The sequence below is a fragment of the Phlebotomus papatasi genome, chromosome 2 (assembly GCF_024763615.1).
Source record: "Phlebotomus papatasi isolate M1 chromosome 2, Ppap_2.1, whole genome shotgun sequence".
NCBI classification, from domain to species: domain Eukaryota; kingdom Metazoa; phylum Arthropoda; class Insecta; order Diptera; family Psychodidae; genus Phlebotomus; species Phlebotomus papatasi.
In genome coordinates this window covers 12,677,891-12,700,615 of record NC_077223.1, presented here as the reverse complement: position 1 = coordinate 12,700,615, position 22,725 = coordinate 12,677,891, and the positions used below count along the sequence as shown (strand labels likewise).

The 22,725-nt window shown below is 34.0% G+C and overlaps 2 protein-coding genes across 2 annotated transcripts in view; both read left to right on the top strand.

Annotated features, from left to right (window-relative positions):
- The window catches only part of LOC129803756 (uncharacterized), a 391,692-nt gene that overhangs the window by 181,422 nt on the left and 187,545 nt on the right, over positions 1-22,725 (top strand). The gene's annotated exons all lie outside the window — the stretch shown is intronic.
- Positions 6,513-7,209, top strand: LOC129803833 (uncharacterized). Its single transcript, XM_055850645.1, has 2 exons — positions 6,513-6,604; positions 6,670-7,209. The coding sequence occupies exons 1-2, from the start codon at positions 6,547-6,549 to the stop codon at positions 7,086-7,088; spliced, it is 477 nt and encodes a 158-aa protein (XP_055706620.1). The 5' UTR covers positions 6,513-6,546; the 3' UTR covers positions 7,089-7,209.

The following is a 22,725-nucleotide window of genomic DNA, read 5'->3' as shown; positions in this document are numbered from 1 at the left end:
AAGTTAAACTACTTTAGAGGGAGCAGTTTTCAACCGATTTGCTTAAATTTGGATTTTTTGAAAGATAATGAAATTACCAGTCTGACTGCATGGTAATAATGAATCGATATGAATCGATAGGGGGAAGTGGGGCACCTTTGAAAGTGGGGCACTTTTGAAATTGAATTTTTCACTTATTTTTAAATAAAATTGTGTCTTATCGTTATATAATTTAGCTGCACAAACAGATTGAGAAGCTAAATTCCATTATGATATGGCTCAGTCCCACTTTAGCATAGGGGAAAAATCCCAATTTCAAAGATGCCCCACTTTCAAAGGTGCCCCACTTCCCCCTAAAGCTCCCGTAATAGATGTATCTTTCTCAAATATTTTTCAAAACCCTTTTTTTTGTTCGAAAGCTTGTGACACAGCTACAGAGCAAACGGTAGGAGATATCAACTTCCAGCTTTCGACGGCTCCTTCGACAGTATTTTTTTCCTTTATCTCTTCGCCCGTCGGAATAGTTTCGTTAGAAACCCGGTTTGCACAAAAAAAAACCATTCGAAAAGATAATATACGGAGAGGTCTTTCGTGAGTTCAATAATTCCAGAACGAGGGACGCTTTGTCATCTCTTTCTATTTAAATTCATATTCTCCAAATTTGATGAATTATTAAAATGTGGCAGAAGAAACAAAATATAAAATCCTGTTGATGTGATGGACTTAAAATTTTTAAATAAAAGTCAAAAGAGAATTAAATGTCTTTGTAGTATTTCTCATTAGAGCTGTGTATCTAAAGTTACTTATTAAAGAAAACTATAAAAAAAATTGCTTCGTTCTCTGGCAAGAGCATTTTCACAATTTTCAATTGCTATACATTGTGTTAAAATTCTTAAGAGAAATTTTATTGAGACTTTTGTGCAGCAAACTTCTCTCAATGACTCATTGAATTTTTTTTTTTTAATAAAACTCAATTTCTCCTTGCAAGAAAGGCACTAAATTTCTCTCTGGCAGATGGCAAAAGGATGTTCTTAGAGAGGCATGTATATCATGTTGCATTCGAAAAAGTGAACACAGAGAAGATATTAAGTTTGGCGAAAGCAACTGAAGAAGTTCATTTCAATGACCTACATTTTATTGTTAGTTTGTGTATAAGACAGTCTCAGAAGATTTTGTTGCATTTTCCATTTAATTAAATGCAACAACTGCGGAGTTTTATATAGAAATTTTTGTAGCAAAGTGAAATTTCTTTCCTTTTTTCGCCCCCCAAAGACAATACATTTTGCGAGTGAAAGACACTTTCAGGAGAGAAGTACATAGTTCTATATAGGAGAATCGTGTTTCTCTTATCAAATAAATTAAATTTACGATCATGATGGAAATTTACCAGGAAAATTGCAAGAACATAAAATGAGAAGAGGAAGAATCGAAAATACAATAAATTGTATTGAAAATGGAAGACAGTGGCTGTTTCTTCATTCTTTTTTTTCCTTAATACTCCTCTCTTACCAAAACCAAAATAGCTCTTGAGTTGCCTTTTTTTAATGCCATTTTCAACTAGAAAGTAATTAAAGTTGCACTAGCACATAATGGAAGTTTAAAAAGCTCATGGACTTATTTCCTTTATCTCATTGTCACCTAACGAGCATCACCGACAGTGTCCTTTTGCCGACCAACAATAAATGTGGGGAGATGGGATTAAAAATGGAACAACTGTGGGGTGCACTATATCGTTCCACCACTGGAGTATAAAATAACACAGATTTCAGCTTGTAATGCTGGGGAATTAAATTCTTTCTCAGCTGGATTGAACGAGAACGAGTGGTTGCAGAATAGAGACTCTTGTAGGAAATTAAATGTGACTCATTCTAAGGAAAACAATGACTATATATTTCACGAAGGATTCGCTTTAATGGGCTGAAAAGAGTACTTAGGGATCTGGAGAAGAGACTTTCATATTTCCAGAGCACTGCTTCATTCCAATTGAGCACTTTCTATAAACCAATTTAAACAAAACGGGAATACGGGAAATTGGACATGAATAAATAGCCTGGTTCAGGTAAACAGAAATCAAAGATCAAGCTTTAACCCTTTAAGAACGAGAGGGCCAAAAAATAGGGGTCAGAAAAAATCACTTTTTCTGACTTTTAAAAGCAAAACCGAACTTCAGAAGGCCATAGAAAAAATGGCCTTTATGGGACACCGGTGACCCAATCGTCCTTAAAGGGTTAAATTTTAAATCAATTTAAACGAAAATGAATTTCTGGTTTTGAGTTATCTCAGAATACATCATTCCATTTCCCTATCGGCTCCGTTCAGTAATAACCTTTCGAAGAGACAAAGCCACTCCAAAGCCAAGCCAAACCTATTCGAAAATCTACCGGAAGCCTAAAGTACAAGTTCATATACCCGCCGCTTTAGCGCTGATTGTTCTGCCATTTCGAATTTCGATATTCTTGACACTTGAATCGTCAACAATGTCAGCAACAGTGTGCAAACTTTCGCTAAAAAGTGAATTTTTGTGTAGTTTTGTGGAATGTAAGGATTGTAGAACGTCTTAATTGCAATTCCATTAAAAGAAATGTCCTTTTGATGAACTTGCTCACTTTTGTGTAACTCGTCGGTTTAAACGTTCGAACTTCCAACGGGTTTTTAGGTAAGTCCTCTCTGATATGCTTTCGAATCGGTAAAGGAAAAACCTCAACCGGAGAGAGCTCTCTAATCGGGAAGGTTATTACTGAACGAGAGGAATAAGGGTAGGTCGACCTCGCTATCACGAAGTGTAGCCCCTACTCATAAAGATTTTACAGTTTTTGTCATCCTCATCGTCGAGAATCAGACGATCAGCCTATCATAGACAATTCGATCTTAAGAACCTTAGGAATATTACAGAATCCACCAAGAACTACTGGAAACACATGAAAACCTATAGTACTTTCGAGAACCCTGATCTTAAAGCATTTTATGTTGACTCACTGAAGTACCGTATATGCGATTGACTTTGCCTTCCAAGGGTGACTTTACTCCTTGCTTTTACAAGTTTTTCTGTCTTTTTGCATTTAAGGATGATCTTCAGTGATGAGACATGACAGATCGGGTCGATCAAGACCAATTTTAAGAACTAAAATTAAAGAAGAGCTCATTAACAATAAAGTGGTCTTCAGACTAGAGGTTTCACCTAATTCGCTACGGTCTTTAAAACCCAAATAGCCACCAATTTTTTTGGTTTTTCAAAACAGAATACATCATTTACCCTTAATAGTCGAATTCTAAGTTAAATGTTACCATATAATCTTTATTAATAAGAACTGCTCTACGTAGAGCAACGTAGAGCAGTTAAGTCATATGGCTAAAACTTAGGTCTGAAGCCTGTATAAGAGAAGAAAGTCAACCCCGGAAGTCGAAGTGTCCCACCTCTGCGGTACTGGTGTTGATTACCATGTGTAACAAGAATAATATAATACCGACTATCAAAACCGTTTGGGCTGATATGGATTGGGCGTGTCAAAAGAAGATAGGATTAGGATTGGTGGGACACAGCCGTCGACTGGGTTGACATGTGTCAAATAGGCTGATCGTTCTACAGTCCGGACAATCTTGTCAAATCATTATGAAAAAAACCGACGTAGACAATAGAATATATGTGTACCGGAGTTCGTCGGGGGAATTTGGAGTTACTCTTAGAAAACATCAACTCTTTTCAGAGCTTTTGGCTCGGTTTTCTAGAGTGATTTCCTAGAGTTGTTTTCTGATATGTTTTCCTAGAGTAACTCCAAATTCCTCCGACGAACTCCGGTACCCATATATTCTATATAATCTTGACAAAGTTACTGTCCCTTGGCAGTGTAGTGAACAACAAAAGCCGCGAGGTAGGACTAGATTTTTCAACGTGCACTTTTATCCCATAGCACCACAATACTTCGAGATCGCATATGCCCGCCGGGAAAGTGAATCAACTTTAAGTTCCATATTACAGAGAGCATTCGCATCCATTTACCCCCATGGATCGAATCCCTTCAGCTTTATCCTGGGATTCCGGATGAGTTCATACCAATTTTGAAGTCAAAAGATACTTTTTCCTTAATAGCTGCTAAAAAACAGTTGTCCCCCAATTAATATGTGGAAGTCCAGTAAGGAGCAAGGTATGGGGCCGGAAACATTTCACAATGGAGATGAAACGAACATTGCTAGGGTAGGGGCCATGCAGTCTTCCTTCACTCTAGGGACTATGTAGTTGGACGGCCAAATCTCCTAATTTATAGCTTACACATCCCTCGGACTTAACCTTTTAACGACGACACACTTTTTACGGACTGAAAATTAACAATAGAAATTAAACTGAGCAACATAGCAATGATAAGTCTTACATCTAACCTTGGAAAGTCCAACAGAGTCTGATTAGGTCTATTTTGCGCCTCTATGGACGATAGGGACGAAAAGAGACCAAAAATTTAAGTAATTTTTCTGACAATACCAATGAATAATATTTTTCGTTTTAATGAAAAATATTACTTATGAGTATTGTAGTTTTTATTGCCAAGTGTTTTGCTTAAAATAAATGGAAGTATAAAAAATAAATAAAATAAATTATGAATTTGAGAATTTAAAAATTCGCCATTTTTGAGCTTCGATATTTACTATATAGCAAATAGCTAGAGACTTGCAAAAAATATTCTAGATTCCTTCAACCTTCTACTTTACAATTATGTACAGATATAAGAAAAAAATAACTTTAGGTAGTCAGGAAAAATTATTTTCTTAATGGGACACCGGTGTTCCAATCGTCCTTAAAGGGTTAAAGAGCTGTGAATGTCCTTTCCGGTGACTTCCTCAATATGGCCAGGAACTTTGAGCTCTTCTCCACTTACTACACCAAGTGCTCAATTTGGTAGATCAATCCAGACTGATCAGATTGAGAAATATTAAGATGAGTGAAGGTGGATTACACAGATACGATGATCAAGTGACGATTATTCTGGATTGCGTCGCATATTCCAAAATTTTAGAAAATTGCACTCAAAAAAGTGATCGTTATAGATCCCATCCAGGATCAAAACGTTGACTGAAGTACCGTAAGTGCGTGACTTTGACCCTTTACTGTTCGTAAGCTTTTCTTTAGTTCTATAACTTAAGGATAATCTTTACCGATCCAATCTACCATGTCTGATCAGTGAGAACCGTTCTTAAACATTAGAATTAGAAAAACTTACAAACAGGAGGGGGTCAAAGTCACTTGTAGGGGACAAAGTCTCCCTCATGTAGGGTAAATAAATTGAAAAACATTACCACACTAAATTCCCATCTTGATTTGTCTTGCATTGATGACTTCCTCGCAAATACGACTAAATGTGTGAAATTTTGGTTTCTAAGGACCTATTTTTCAGATCAATATCCAGACATAGGAACGTTTAAGAACGGTACGTTTGAAGACGGAGAGTCTGGTATTTATGGGAGTAAAAAACCTTAAAGATTCAAAATTTAAGTACAGGACTCGGCATACGTACTCCCCATATGGGTCAACCAGGGCCAATGCCTTACAAAACACCTCTGGATTATTCGCCTAAAAACAGAATAGTAATATCCAATCCCAGAGAATATTCTGAAGATTGATAAGTTATACTTTCCTTATCAATGCCTGAGACTTTCTATGATTTCATACAATACCATTATATAGAGACCAGTTTGAAATTCTCTCAAAAGAGGATTAAACTAGATTATTCCAGCAATTAATTTGGATGTTATCTGCAAATAAGATATACCCAAAATTTGAAGTATCAGCTGAAGGCATGAAGGTCATTTTAGAAACGAAAAAATAATTATAAGAACATCTCCAGATTTTTTCACCTCAAACCAAGTTCCATATTTGGCAAGGTTAGGGTCCTCACCAGGAAGAAGATTATGCGATTGAACAAACTTTTTGTTTGTGCACGAGTATTTTATGAAGCCTCGTGGTTCTCAAAGAAGTGCCATGGTCAAACTCGTGTAAAGTTCAAAGTATTTACATTTAAATAATGTGAGAAAATAGACAGAATTTAGAAGCACCTGCGGGAAAGCTGTGTAAATACTAATGATTTTTTGGTTCGAATTCTAATAAAGGTTTCATTTAGTATTTATCAATCACAACAAAGGTGAGATGTTATAGGTAGCTCAATCTCAATCTCAATTTATTGGAATACATTTAGTTGGATTTCACTAATCGCGCACGGATTTGGATTAAAACGCTTTTACTATCTGAAATGGTTGACCCAATGTAGTCAATTTACGTTTTAACTGATATTTGAAATATAAAGTTTTTTTTAGAAATATATCTAATAATTCATCTTTATTAACTCAGCTTACTCATATGTAGTCTTTTCTGTAATGTCTGTTCCTGACACGATTTATTGATAAACCAATAGTTTTAATTCAAAAAAATACTCGTGAACAAATAAAAAGTTTATTCAATCACACGAGCTTCCTCCTGATGCCTCCGCAAGTGGTAAAACCGAAGCCAGGATTGAGGTATAAAAAGAGTTGGAGATTTTGGAAGAGGCATCAGTAAGCAACTGTTAGCAAAAGTTGAGAAAAATGCGTTTCTTCATTGGAACTCTTTCCGTTTTGGTGTTCGCTGCGGCCTTTGCCAATGGTAAGATCCTCTGTTCGATTTTCCAACTGTGTTATCCTACTAATCCTTTCTCTTCTTTTCTGTAGCTTCTCCTGTCGATATCACTGATATTATAGAGGATCCTATCGGAACTGTCGTTGACACTGTGGGCGACGCTATTGATACCTTAGCTGATGCCATCGAATCTGCTATCAGTCTTGTAGCGGGTGGACTTGCAGCTGCCGTCACGGTCCTCGCTCTAGCTGCTGGAATCATCTTGGTGACTATCGTGAGCACCGTCGGAGAAATCGTGATATTCGTCCTCAACGCCCTTGGACAGATCACTGATATCCTGGGCAACACCGTCGCAGATATTTCAGCCGAACTTCAGCTTGCCCTGCAGATCGTAACCCTTGTCCTCGCTATTCTTGGTGTGACTATCCCAGCAATTCTCAACGGTATTCTCACCGGTCTCGTTGATACTTTGGCCGGTGCCTTGACTGGAATTCTGCCTTCTCTGCCTTAAGGACTTTTAAGAGAAAACTCTACGCATTTGAGGAAGAACTGGAGCCGTTATTCGAAATGTGATATGCGCATATTACAGGATTTGTTTTTAGTAATAAATATTATTGTGCAATTTAAATAAGGTGTTTTTTTTAATAATTTAGTTAAGTTCAAGAATATCTTGAGCAACAAAATTGTTAGTAATTTATCACATCTTTATCATTTTTTTTGTTAGCAGCGTCCTCTTAAAAAAAAACCTTATAACGCCTAGATCCCATACAAAAATTTGTAATTTTCTTAATTCCGTCATATTATCTCAATATTATGCATATACGAAGTTTTCCAGAAGTTTATTTTCATAAAATGTATTGGCTACTGGATTTTTAATCTGGGACGAAGCCTACCATTCGATGATCATTATTCTGCTCGGTCTGCTACTTTAAAAGTCAGCATCACTGCAGGTGGGAGTGTGAAAGTTTTGATTCTAGCATCGGACAGCTCATTTTTTTATGGTACTGATGAGTTTGTTCTAACGATCTTTTTAAAAAAAGAATGTAGGGGAAACTGGGGTACCACCAAACAGTAATTTTTATTTCTAAACTACTTGGACTATCTTGACCATTCCTTCAGTGGACAAGCATCCCTATAGTGCCTATAAAGCCCTATCGGTCTTATCCTCTGATATCAAATATCCAATTAAAAAATAGCAGTCTTTGGTGGTGCCCCGTGTTTTGTGGTGCCCCAGTTTCCCCTAAGGCATAAGCCTACTTTTTAACATATGTATTGCCATAGGTCAAATTCATTAAGAAACTTAAGAAAAAATAGTAATTTCCCAAAAGTTGTATCGTTAGAAAATTTCTAAGTTTTTGCCTAGGTACTTCTTTCCATAGAGTCTTCAGATTGAAGGTTTAATCCAGTGTTCGAAAATCCTAATTTTCCTAACAACAAGCAATTGCAGACATATTTTATGGCGGTAGTTTAAAATCTAATGAATCAGTTGTCAGGCCATATGAGCCATATAGAAGTAAACTTTAGGTCTGAAGCGTGTATCAGGCTTGGGTTTTATCTTGCCTGAGAAAACTTAAGAAACCCTATTCATACTTTGATTAATTTTGAAATTGCTCTATCCAAAAAACATGTATTTATTCGCATATTGTTTTACAGTTAACGACCTAGGGGCCAAACTGTGAGAGATATCAATTTCTGGTCTTTAGTGTCTTTCTCTTCCCTGAGTCGATCATATCACCGATTTTGTTCTAAGAATATTTCTATACAAGTCATAAACATAGTTATTACTTCCGCAAATGATATTTTTTGTTTATTTTAAAAATCGCTACAACCTGTTTTCATTTTCGGGTATACTTTGAACGTAGTCTAGGCAGACATTTTACTCACAATTGGTATGTAATGGATGAACTTCCAAAGATACATACTTTTTATTCTAGGTGTGGTTCATTCTCATTGGATTCCAATTGATTTTAAATTAAGATTATAATTAATCCTGTAGAGGAAGGTGGTTAGCCTTCGAAGGTCGTCAGACTTTAAATATCGCGATTTTATTCTTTTACTGTTCGAAAGGAAAGTGAGGGCAGTTATATAATCCGCTTTTTCCAACTTAAAAAAAAATCTAGATCTTAATTGAACTTTCACGTTGACACAAATTCAAAATCTAAAAATAGCAAGATATGTATGAATCAGTTACGACCGATAATGAATTGTTCATAACCGGTACAAGATCGGTTTGCTCTGGAGATTGGCTACCGGAACTAAGACAACGGGGAACTAAATAAGCAAAAAGTCCTGGTTTTTCTAAAATAATGTACTTTTGAAGTACTACAGTAGGACCTCGATAGAGTCAACCCCCGATAGAGTCAATCTCCAATAGAGTCAACAGCTACTTTTTTACTCTACGGACTCCGATAAAGTCAACTTGGGCCCAAATTGACTCCGATAGTCAGCTTTTCCTTTATTAATGAACTAATAATATTACATGATTTTATTATATCTTTTCGAAATTGAAATTAGTGTTTTGGAGTGTCAATGTAACGTTTTTAACACAAGAAGAATATTTATGTAAGTACATGGTAATATTATAATAAAATTCGTATATCAGCCGTGTAATCATTTTCCAAAAAAAATAATTTTCTTTTCGTGATTTTAAGCATTTTGACCGATTGAAAATTCTCTTGTCTTAAGATTGTTTGATTAAGCCTATGATCGCAATATAAGGAAATTTTTAATGTAAAGAAAGCGTACAGGATGCTAGGTTTTTTAAGTACAACATAGTCAAGAAACTTGTTCTAAATTTATTCAAACTTTTTAAAAAACTTACGACCATAAAAATTACCCTTCTAAAGAAAATGTGTAAATTATTTTTAAGTAACGTTTTTAATTTAAGAGAATTTAGATCAAAAGCAAAATAAGCGACAAAAAATTAAAATTGGTCAGCAAAAAACGGTTAAAGGGTCCTTCCTTTGTACATTTAAGATTAAAGTGCTGAATGGTTAAAGATATTGACTTGAAGTCTTAGGACGACCCTCATTTCTACCCCATTTTTCCCCTTAATCTTCCGAAAAACTAGTATAACGTGATTTCCTGTAATCATAAAAATCCTGTAATCACAAAAAAAAACTATCTTCCTCAATATTACCATGAAGAGTAATTTATACCTAAGTTACGAATAATAAAAACATTCCGTAAAATCAGTCCTTAATCTCCAACTTTTGCCCAATCATATGACTTTTTTGGGCCAGGAGGTGTAGAATTTATGAGTTAATTAAATGAATATTCGACTATGGTTCTGAATTTATCAGTGATCTAGAACAAACATAAAACAATACCCCTTTCTATCAATATTTCACATTTTAATTATTATTTTTTCGGTCTTCAATAGAGTCAATGAATCCAATAGAGTCAACAGGCCTGGAAATAATTAATTGACTCTATCGAGGTCCCACTGTATTTGTCAATTCTGTCAATCAATCACTAATAAACATACATGGATCAAATTAACATGCAAAAAGATCAAATTTGGATAAATTTGATCATTTTATTTTTACCAGTGATTATTGTACCTATTATTAGTAAGTTCAATTTAACCTCTATTCTCTAAGATATATTTTTCCGGTAAATCAGTTTCATTCAGTATTAAAGCTAAATAGGAGAAGGCTTTCAGACTTCTAACACTTCAAATATTTCCCCATATTCTTTTAGTGAATCTGACATAGGAGAAGTGTGCCAAATTTTGGCTAGCTTCTAATTTCGGCCACTTTGAGTGTAATTTAGGCCATGGAAATAAATTAATTAAAATTATGTATGTTATCTTCGAATAGTCAATGAATTCATTTTGCTTTTAAATATTTATTTATTTTAGGATATATTAACACAAAGACTGTTAAACTTTAGGTATAATTTGAATTAAAATTGCGTTCTAAAAACTCAGTGTGGAAAGGGTCTTACAAAAAATGTGACAGATTCATTGTGTTTCTAGCAGTCTTCTGATTTGTAGTGAAGTGCAAAAGGTTTTCCTTCAGTGTTTTTCATGAAAATTAATTAGTTTTCATTAAAGATTGTTTTCTGTTTATGTTAATAATGAATCAATCTTTAAATTTCGGGTGAAATTTCTCAGCTGGATCCTGTATTTCGCGTAAAAAAGTATATACTTTGTGAGCGTCTCTCCGGTGAGGTAGTGTTGCCTATTCTGGCAACATCTTTTGCTTTCCTAAATTTCTTTTTCATTTTGTGTGTTTTTTCTAATTTCTGAGTTCTACCATGTCTAGAGAAAAAAACCATCGCTTCTATGAAAAAAAATTATGTGGAAAAGGTCTTGAAAGAGTTCAGAAGGGGAAAATTGAATCTGCGCGTAAATTTGAGATGCTACTCTTCAGGTCTTCAGGACAAATTACACGGAAGATATCAGGGCTTATGGGTTATATAAACGTATTAAACTAAATATTAAACTCGTTCCGTTTGACGTTTTGAAATTTTCTATCCGTTGCGTCACAAAAGGTGGTCAGAGAAAAAGTGGCCGGTATTTCACTCAAAGTGGAATACTACCCAAAGCAATGTCCATATTATTATTAATTTTTCAATATTTTAGGAAGTGATTTAAAGACAACAAAGATGATAAACTAGTGTTAACAAAACAACTAGTGTAACAAAAAACTATCAATTAAATTAAAAATATTGCATTTCAAATTTAGGACTTCGGTGCTTATATGCAACTATGCCTAGGACGTCCTGTCATCCTTGTCCTTTCAGGCTTACTGTATAGTGTATAGTAGTGAGTCTGACCTGTGGCAATATATTTTAATAGCCAGTCTTGGGTAACACATTTCCTGAAAAAAATAGGTCGTTCATTAAGAAACTATGAGAAAAAATGAAGTGTTCGAAGTCAGAGTATGTGCAAAGTTTGAAAGCCTTCCCCTATATTTACTCACAAAAGCGATAGAGAATGAATGTTCATAAAGTGGTCGAGCTTAAGGATCTAGGATCAGAATAGTTAATGATATGGTCATTGAAGATGAAGTATCAGTGGTATTAGTGGTATCCTTTAAGAGAAGAGAGTTTATTTTAAAAGTATACTGATATGAAATTAAACAAATCCTCTTAGGAAAATCTCTCGATGATCGCACTAAGGGAATTATCACACGAAAATTGTCCCTAGAGCACCGTATATACAATTTAATGCGTTATTGATGAACATTAACCAATGTGCTCGTGTAATTTAATGTGAAAGCATATGGGATAAACACACCCCATCATTCTTTATCGATGTGCATGGTATAGAGAGGATCATGGTATGGTGGTTGTTTTATTGGGGCCTTTGGGTGGAAATCAATGGTTGGGGGTGTGGATGGAGTGTAAATGTAAAGTCAATGCATCCATAATGAAATGAACATCGTCTAATATGTAACCTGTCAATTGGACTGTAATCTTCTCCTGATATACAATAATGACATTATGTACATAAATGGATTCATGAAACGCCCCAGCAACACTCATACCCTACACCTCATCACCTGGCCCTATTTCCTCCAGCATTAAGCATAGTTTGCATGCTTACGGTAGAGGTTAACAACATCATCCCTCAAGCGAAGTTTTTGCGGTTGGATGGAGGTGAGAATTGTGAATTTTTCAACCAAAACGGAAAGTGTGACATTTGAACTTTGGCCCATATAACTAAATTCTCCAACTGGTTGGTTTTTAACAAATTGACTTAGTGCAATTAACATTGCAATTAATGCTTTGTGTATTTGACTTTGTGGTAAACTTTCAAATATTTCACCCCATTTTGAAATTGTTTGGAAATTATTTCCACAATTTTGCATGCATAGACATTATCTTCTTGCTACCGTTTTGAAATCCCACCAGAGATTTGGCACAGGGAGAACTTCCGATAATACCTCGATGGGGTTTTAGTGAGTAATTTATGGTAGAAGATTAGGCAAAATGGAGACAACTAGAATTTCGCATTGAATTGCTTTTCTTCCAACATGGAGAAAACTTTTAAACATATCAAGGAGGATTTTATGAACCCTCAGAGCATTCACGTAGAAACATGCTAAGTCTTTCCAAAACTTTCTTGTTGCCATTTTCAACAAATCCACAGTACTTATAAAAGCAGAAAACAACCATTTAGAGCTCTCTTTTCTAAAATTGCTCTTAGTTGTTATTTTTTTTCCTGTGGAAAAGTTTAAAAGATGTCAGTTGACACATTTAAATTTAACTCTGAATCTTGATTCAAGTGATTCTAAAATATTATGACTCAAAAAATACGTTTTAGGAAACTTTAAAGAAGTTTTTCCCAATGAACATGTGTGAAACTTTGTACAAATTAATGCTAAATACACATTAGACAAGAACAAAAGAACCCGCAACTTTAAATTTCGGAACTGTGAGCTATATAAAACTACTTCTAAATTACATTTAAAGCTTTTCAGGAAAGTTCTCGTAAGTGCGTACTTCAGGGATAAAACACAAAATCTCTATTTATATGGATCTCAGACTAAAGGTTAAGCCTAGTTTCTCAATGTTTCATGTGCCCAAATGTATGACTTAATGCTGACTATTACAATATATTGCTATTGTTCGAAGTCAGAGTGTATGCGAAGCCTTAAAGCCTTATACCTAAGCCTTACCGAAACCTTATACTAACCTTAAACATTTTTATGTAATTCACTTTCGTACTCTTCAAAAATTCTTGGGAAAAGTTGAATAAATTGAAACCAATTCAATTTCATTCAGAAATTCAGAGACTTCAGAGACTTCAGAGCCTAGTTGTGTACACAGACTAAGTTAAGATTAATCTGAATCTAATCCCGGTGCATTGCCAGAGAGTTACTTGGTCAGTCCTTTTTGCTCTATATCTATTTACTCAAATCTCTCTATTATTCAGTTTGTCCCAAATGTGCATTCACTGACCTTTGTAATGCTTTTTGTCTATCCCATATTTATCTCCTTTATGTTGATGATTGTGGCTTAGAACAAGTGTTTGCATGAAGTGTCTGCTGTACATTGCACTCAGGTCGCCATAGGGAGGTGTGTAGGGGAAGATAAGGCAATTTCATGCAGTTACTGTTTAGATTTTCTTGGTTTTTGTGAAAATATGTAGCACAATTTTTATTGTTGACTTTACGATTTAAGTGTACTGTGTAGGAATTCTTTTTGAGTCACTAGAATTTTTCTGAGATTATATTGATGGGGAAAACCGAAAATTGTCGGGAAACTGGATCTCTCAAGGAAAACTCATCAACTTTACTCAAAGCTTTCGGCTCAGGCTCTGATCCTTCATATGGACAGGGCATAAGGACAATGTGTGAACGATTGCGAACAAAGAAGAGATCCCTGAAGCCTCTAACATTCCTAATAATTGTTTGTAAATTTGTTGTCAAAATAGTGAAAAAATGTTGTAGAATTGCAAAAACGTGCTCCCATATTGTCCATATGCCCTATGCCTATAGTGTTGACGTTGATTATTATGAACGAATCTCAGGAAAGCAATATTAGACTTGATCACTGATGAAGGCTCGGAGCCTGAGCCGAAAGCTTTGAGAAAAGTTGATGAGTTTTCTTTGAGAGATCCCATTTCCCGACGATTTCCGGATTTCCCCAACAATATAATTATCCTCACGTCGGTTTTTGCTTCACAATTTTCTGAGATTAATGGTGACCGAATTACATCCCTAGATCTTCACTACAATTGCATTCTCAGATCACAGAATCAAGGCCGTAGCCAGGATTTTAGTAGGACGGAAGCCAAATTTAAAATCATCTCAGTCCGTATTTGAAAAGAATATTCTTTGAGGATCATCCTTCAAAGGAACGTTCTCGATCGCAATGAATAATAATTCTCTCAAAAATTGCAAAATTGTGAATTTCAACTTATTGCAAAATCTTTCTTTAATCGGTTTTTTAAATCGGTTCTTTATTAGAAATTCAAATCACAAAATATTTCAGAAGAATGACTCACTTAAAAATAATTCGATTGAGAAATCCTATTTCTTGTGATCCGATTTTAACGAATTCAGACATAAGAACAAAAACGTTTTCTTGTATCGCTTTTCTTGCAGTATGTGTGCTTATTCTTGAGCATAACGTTCCAAAAGAATTGTATATAAACCAAAAAAGGCTTTAGACCAGAGGTGTGCAAAAACCGTTGAAACCGAATTAACGTCAAAATAAGTTTGTTATAGTAACGTTTTGACTATTGACGTACATGTTTCATTTTGACGTTTATTCGGTTTCAACGGTTCTTGCACGCCTCTGCTTTAGACTTTATTTCAAAGTCGATATAAATTCTATTTTAATCCGATTTTAATTTTATTTTAAGTTGCTCACAGTGAATAAAAGCTTTTTTCGCAGGAAAAGAAATCAAAAAATTTCTTTTATAAATTCCTTTGAAAGTTTTCTACAAGATTTCTAAATAAAATTCACAATAAATCCTTTTTTTATAAATTTTTATCGTCTCAAATTATTTATAAAGCTCAGTGGGCTCAGTACACTTTTACAAAAATTTTCTAAAATATTGCTAGGCGGGCTTTCCTCACAGGAAATTGAATGAAAATAAGAATAAAAACATGGAAAATTTTTTTAAACTAAATCTTATTAGGTTTTAAAAATTAAATTAAAAACTAATCTTAATAAAACTGGAGAATCTATGAAGCTAAGGCCTTGTTAAAAACACCAGAAAACGTTCTTTGGAATCTTAATGCTTATCTGCAATTTTTTTTTAAAATAATATTCTCCAAAAATTTAATAATATACTAATTTTGACTATTTTTGTCAGATCTGTGAACTTTAAGAGATTACTTTTAAGAGATACGACATTGGAGCTTTCTTTAAGAAAAGTTTATCAAAAGATTTTTAAAAGTCCTTCCAAAAATCTATTTGAAGTTTTTTATAATAATTAGAAAGGGAAGTGCTTGTAATATCGTACAGGGAAAAAGTCTGAAATGCGATATAATCAACACAAATTAAGGTTACTTGTTACTTTCTTTTGAGATGTGTTGTTTGGAACCTTATAAAGCAGTTTATCGTCCTTGTTTTCTCTAAAACTTGCCTTAATACGTTAAAAAATTAATGAAAATGTTAATGTGAATTTTATTGTAATTTTGGACGACTGTCCTGTCGTAATACGTTGCCCACCATTGTTCATTTCAAGAACTAAACATTCCAAGTCCTCCTCTTATTTATGAAAAGGAACCATAGGATACCTCAAGGGGACCGGAAAATTTCCAAATAGGGCAACTGCTTGTAATTTAGGACAAGCTGAATATAAGTACCAATCTCTTAAGTTCGAAGCGCAATATTCTCAAGACAAGTTGAATTTTTGTTGTTGTTTGCTTTTTAGGACTGTTTTTTGGAACCTTGAAAAGTATTTTATCGTCTTTATCTGCTCTAAAATTAATCTTACTACCTTTGAAAATAAATAACAATGTTGACATGAATTTGACTGTAATTTTGGACAACTTGCTTGTAATTCTGGACACTTTGCTTGTAATTTTGGATAGGTAACCTATCGTAATAGGATGCCCATTTTCGTTCATTTAAAGAACTCAACTTACCAGTTCCTCTTTCTCTCTGTGAACAGAAGCGTAGTATGTTTTAAGGAGCCCATTTTCCATATGATTTATTAAAGAGAGTTGACTTTGGCTCTATAAGTGCACATAGATTCACACATTTCTTTCCCTTTCTGTATTTCTTTGGCTAGGTAAGCAAAATGTAATATAAATATTTTAATAATATTAAAAACAAGCATGAATAAATCTGCCCCACTATCACTTAATTTTGGAACGCGTCTTCCGAAATGTGAACATCCTTCTCCGCAAGATGTGAGAATTGTCCTTCGTAGAACGTCCCACAAGCCAATATTAGCCGGGAATACGAGAGCATTATTCAGGTTCTGTGAGCATTAATCATGTGTCGACTGGAACGACGTTAGTGAAACCATCCTGTCACCCATATCACAGCTACTATTCCATGTAGCTTAATGCATGGGAGGAAGGGGATGTGCTCAGAAGTGGTCCACATAATACAACTTTCGACCCCTCAGCATTCTTAACTATCCCTTGGAAGTAACTACTATGGGGAGGGTGGCTGCTAAGGAGCTCATAGCCTAACACCCTCAACTCCACCCAAAAATGGGTGGATGATCATTGACAGAGAGTGTCCGTAACGGGCATCGTTTCTTGTCACTCTGGCTCACTGCAAACCGTGTTGGTGCTCATGAAACAGAAGCCTGTTTACACATAATGTTCATGAATAAATTACACGATTGTCACACATCTCTCTGACGTTACATTGCTCTACTTCCGTACACAACTATCCTGGGCACAGGACCCACCCCGTGCACAACCTCTTACCACCCCATTCCCCCCCTCTGGAATCCATCCAACTGATATTTGTGCTAATGTTACAGTGTTGAGTATGTACAATTGATGTGAATTTATCGCAATGCAATCTGTCCAAAACTGGGCTACTCTCCCAATATCATGTGTTCCACCATATATAGTTTTGTATCTCTCTCAGTACTGTTGAGTGCATTGTGCAGCAAATGCAGACACTTCAAATCCATACAATTCCACTGAATCAAATTTTGTCCACCCGCTACTCATCGAGAGTATACTATTGCAAAATTCACGAGTGTTTTGCACAAAGAATGGCACTTGAAGGGAAATGAAATTTTTGTCAAAGAATCCACCCATTTGTTGACTACCATCATCCGCTGAATTGTGTCATCCTCAGTGGAAAATTCCAAGACATATTTCCATTTATTGCATTAATTTGTTTACAGCCTATGCAGAATGGTGAGATTTAATTGGACATTTGAGAACATGTTCTCGTTGGCACTGTGAACAAAATTCAATTGGCAAAGTACAATTTACAGATGAATTTCAGATTTATGTTTGAAGAATCTTGAAAATTTTAATCAATACCTGGATGTCGTTTAATTTGAACAAAGACATCATAAGTTTGTTGGAATACAATTAGTGAAAACCTTTCAGGTGCCTCTAGTGAGCATGAACAGATTGAGAAATAAATTACAGCATGATATGGCTCAGTTTCATTTAAAAATAAGAGAAAAATCCCAATTTCAAAGCTTCCGCACATTCAAAGGTGCCCCACTTCTCCCTACTTATAAAATTAGCATCAACATCTTTATTAAGCTTTGTACAATAAATCATAATTTTGGGATTAAATATTTAACTTCGTAAGACACAGAAACGTTATCGTAAACAATAAAGCAGCTTGATTTTGGGTACAAGTAAGTGTACAAGTGATATTCCCGCTAAAGGGCGGTGAGCCGTTCAACCTTTAACCTTAAATTATAATTGATTATTTTTATAAATCTTTATAAAACTTAAAAACACTTCAGGAATATAAACCTTTGAAACCTTCGAAACCAATATTCATATTAAAAAATTAATCTTAAATTGTCAACCTTAAATTCAACCTTAATTTTAATTTTCATGGTAGGGGAGACCGGGGTAGAATTAGCCACCAAATGAAATTTTTCATAAATATATCAATGAATAGTAATTGAAAATTTAGAATAAAGAGAGGTTTCCTCAATACTCCTTCGAAGGCAAACTATAAAATACCACTATCTAATACTATACGTGGCTAATTCTGCCCCGATTTCCCCTAATAAAGTAAGGATTCAGCACAATATATCATAACCGAAATTGCATCAAGAATATTAGTTATTAGAGTTAATGCATTTTCGATGAAGACTTCAAAGTCCACTTCATCTATAGGATTAAAAAGTAGTCATCTACAGGATTAAAAAGTTATGAATTTACAACATATACTCAGAAGTATCTTATAAATTATCAAAATATTACCTTCTTCAGTCAGTATTGCACTGGGAAATCTCAGCTAATTGATATTATCACACAATATCACACGAATAATTAACTATTTTGCGCACACATAAACAAAAACATCAAACATTTTAACCTCAACTCTTGGAAAATCCACTAGTGACAGATTCGGTGTTTTTTTAACTTTAGGGACGATTGGGTCATATATGACCCATGAAAATTATGAAGCTTTCCTGAAAATACCAATAAACTATAATTTTTACTTTGTTGAGAAATATTATGTATAGTTATTATAGTTTCTAGTCCCAACAGGTTTTTGCTTAAAAAAATTAGAAACATTAAAAATAGTAAAATTCGAGCACCAATGTGAAAATTTGAAAATTCGTTATTTTTGAGCTCAAATATTTTTTATATAGCAAATAGCTGGAGATTTGCAAAAAAATATCCTAGATTCCTACATTTTTCTACTTCGTGATGCACAAACATTAGAAAGAAATAATTTCAGGTAGTCAGGAAAAATTATTTTCTCTATGGGTAACGGGTGACCAAATCGTCCTTAAAGGGTTATAGAACGAGTACTCTACCACTTGACCCATTGAGTACCCATTCGTCTTAAAAACTTAACCTTAAATTGTTAGCCTTAACCAGAACCTTAATCTTTATTGTAATTTTCAGTGCAATAAAGTAAGGAGTTGATAGTTGATATAGTATCCTAACGGAAATCGCGTCAAGACAAATAGTTTTAATTGCCGAAATAAAGAGTGGCAGTTAAATGGTTTCCTTTATTTCAGTTAAGATTGAAAAATCATTTTGATGTCAAATCTCTAGAAGAGAGAAGTGACTAGTCAGTTCTTCTGATATCTCAGGAGCAAGAGAGGCTTATAGTCGATAATTGTGGCCACAAACCACTGCTATGATCGGGTCGGGAGCCAAGAGAACACTGACTCCAATGTTTCGAGCCCGACTCTCAAGGAGCGATAGGGGGTTATCGCTAGCACTAAAACCTCTCTTTTACGTACCTATACTCTTATCAGCTTTCTCTTACCGAAAATATGGATTTTAGTACTACGAGTTCAACAATTTAAATAGTGCACAGGTACTTGGAAGTTGGAAGTCATTAAAATCACTCAGAGAACACCGATCAAATTTCGAACTTTATCCGTCTATAGCTGGGATCCAAAAGAGATCGATTGATGATTATAAAAAAATTTTATTAAATTAAAATAGTAAATTTAAACTTTATACCTCAAATTTTCAAACTTCGTTTTTTTGGATTGTAGGGCCCTAGCGGTCAACGTTGTTGGACATTATGAAAAGAGCATTAGCAACTGTGACCAGTAGCAGTTATACTCGTAGTTGTGATCTCTATTAAGTGCTATTAAGATGTTAAACTAGAGGTATCTCAGAATTACAGAAAAGTGGGCGAAAGGGTAGAAACGTTCCAACCCTTCGCCATGAATGAGACCTATACGATAGCACAGGTATTAACAAAGATAGCAACTTTTGTTCCAGAACCATCTTCAAAAGCATGAATAACCAGCAATAGTGCATAAAACTATTGTGCTCTAAAAATATTTTGTTATATCGGTTTTTCTTAGGTTACTGGTGTAGAACATTTTAGGCGAAAGTGCTCTCCCTTCGAACGTTCATGCCTTCGAATAATGTGAATTTCTTTTGTTTTTCGTATGAGATTTACATTAAATTATCACGGTATTATCAACAATTAATGATAAGCCAACTAATATTTGATAGAAATGTGTAAGTTTCTTCACACAGAAAAATTTGTACACAAAATTTTCTGTACATAAAAACAATAACTTTTTGTGCACATTATTTGCTACACCAAGAGATCACGAAAAAGTGTACGCAATGATTTGTTCACCGAAAGGAGCTAAGATCGTGTACATTTAGTACTCTAGCAGTTTTTCTCTCTCAGCGAGAGAGAGATTGAGACAAATCATAGCACAAAGAGAGAGAGAAAGTAAGTCGCATGGTACTAGTACGGAGAATTTAGCACAATATTCTCATCTTTTGACAGTTTCTCGCGAATCATGGCGGATGTTATAAATACGGTGATCAAATATGATGGTGAAAACGCGTGGTTTAGTGTCGATTTCCGTGAGAAAAAAGTGTTTTTAGACCTGGAAAAAGCAGGTAAGTTTTCCATCCATCTGTGAAATTCTTCAGAGAAGCGGTTTATTATGTTTTTTTTTTTGTCTACAGCTCGAGAATAACTCCGGAAAGCTGGAGATGTTTGATGAAACTGACGCTGTCAACTTTCTCAGCATTTGGCAGGGAATATATATTTATTTCAAATGCTGCTCCCTTGTCAGATTGAGATTAACCAAAGCCATCCCTTGCTCCACAAAGTGGCAGTAAATTGGAAGTCACTGTGGAGGTGGCTCCACCAGCTCTTATGAAATCGCCAGATCTTTTCTACAAGTTCATCGTAAAGGTAATCCGCCACATTTTCTAAATCTAAAATTTACTCTATTCGAGGTTTCCAATTCAGATTAGATTAGAAAGGGGGCTGTACCTTACAAGACAGCAGCACCCAAGCCTCCATTTGGGCCCCATTGTGTCCAAGTTTTCAGTTAGTGCATTAGGCATATGATAATTTCAAGAAAAATTTGAAACTTTTGAAATATTAAATTAAATAATTATTTAATTTGAAGAAAAAAAAACAAACATAATTTTTTCTTCAAATTTTATTGTAATATGTTTAAGATTTTAAAATTAATAAATTTAGTCATAATTCAAACAATTTTCTATCCTAATTCTTTTCAAAAATTTTAAAGAAGCACATGTTGAAATTTTCAGATCGTTCTTGAAATTTTGTGAAATTTTATACTACTGCTATAAAAATAATTTTATGCCACTTATTTCCAAATTTTTAATTATCTGATGTGATATGTTTCGATGGTTAATGAAATTTTTAGAAAAACATTTGCTTGAACCAATTAAATGAATTTATTAATTAACTAAACAACTTTCTATACCAATTTTTGTCGAACCACTCTTAATAATGGGTTTCCCATGCAAAAAGTTAGTAATATGGTAGAAAACGTATTTCTTCACTGATTTGGATCATATTTCCCTCCTCTTTTCCATTTAATGTTACTAATAGACTGACTGAGAATTAACTTATTCTAAATAATTGTTTCAGAATGGTCTCCAGAAATATACGAGTTGTTGAATAACGCTTCTACGTTCAACTGGAAGTAGCCGTGAAACTAAGCGACCATCTTTGAAGCAAGTATTCAAAGATTTTATAGTATTCCAGTCGGGAAATTAATAAATAACTCCAAAATCGTCTCCAACCATACTTATTTAAGGTGGAACACGATTAGATATAAGGCTCTTTTATGTGTCAGTTGATGAATCACTAATTGTGATGAATTGTAAGTAAAATTGCTGAAAAAATCTAAATATATATATATTTAAATGGATACTATAGTATCCAAGTAAAATGATATAATTTTGATAAAAAAAACAAAATATTTTTCTGGAATTTTTAATATAATAATTTAACATAATAAAAATATTATTTAATTCAAGCTCTTAGGCATATAAAAGTACATTTGAACTATATTTTCAAACATTTTCAATCAAAAATTTTAAAAATTCAGCTTTTGGGGCTTTCTGGGGATTTTTGGAGACCTTTTTTTTGTAAAAATATGCTTTTCGGTGGACAAGATTTCTCGGAATTGGTTCATCTGAAATCCAATAACTAAATATTTTTTGTTATCTGATGAGTCAAATTAGTCCACGAACGAAGGATTTTTGAAAAAAAAATTTTTGATTTTAGGGAAAATTTAGAATAAGTTCTGATCAAACAAACATAAAATTCTTCGTTCAAGGACTGGTTTAACTCATCGATTAACAGGGAACATATGATTTTTAGATTTCAGATCAATCAATTATGAGAAATTTTTTCCACTGAAAGGTATATTTTTTCAAAAAAATCTCTAAAAATCAGGTATTACCATGGCTAAATTTTTAAATTCTTTAAATAAAAATTTTAGAAAATATAATTCAAATATTGTACTTTTTATATGCTTGAGAGCTTCAATTACATTTTTTTTTATAATTCTGAAAAAATTAGAGAAAATATTTCATTTTTAAGTCTTCTTGACCCACGTAACTTTTTAAGGTAACAACAAAGAAAGAAATATGTATGTAAAATATGTATGTTGACAAAATTAAACACAAGAAATATTTCTCACTTTGCATAATTAACTTTTATTATTATATAGTTTCCAAAAAAACTTTATAATGTGTATAGAGAAATTGTTATATTTTAGCTATATTTAAATAAAATATTTTTTGTAATGA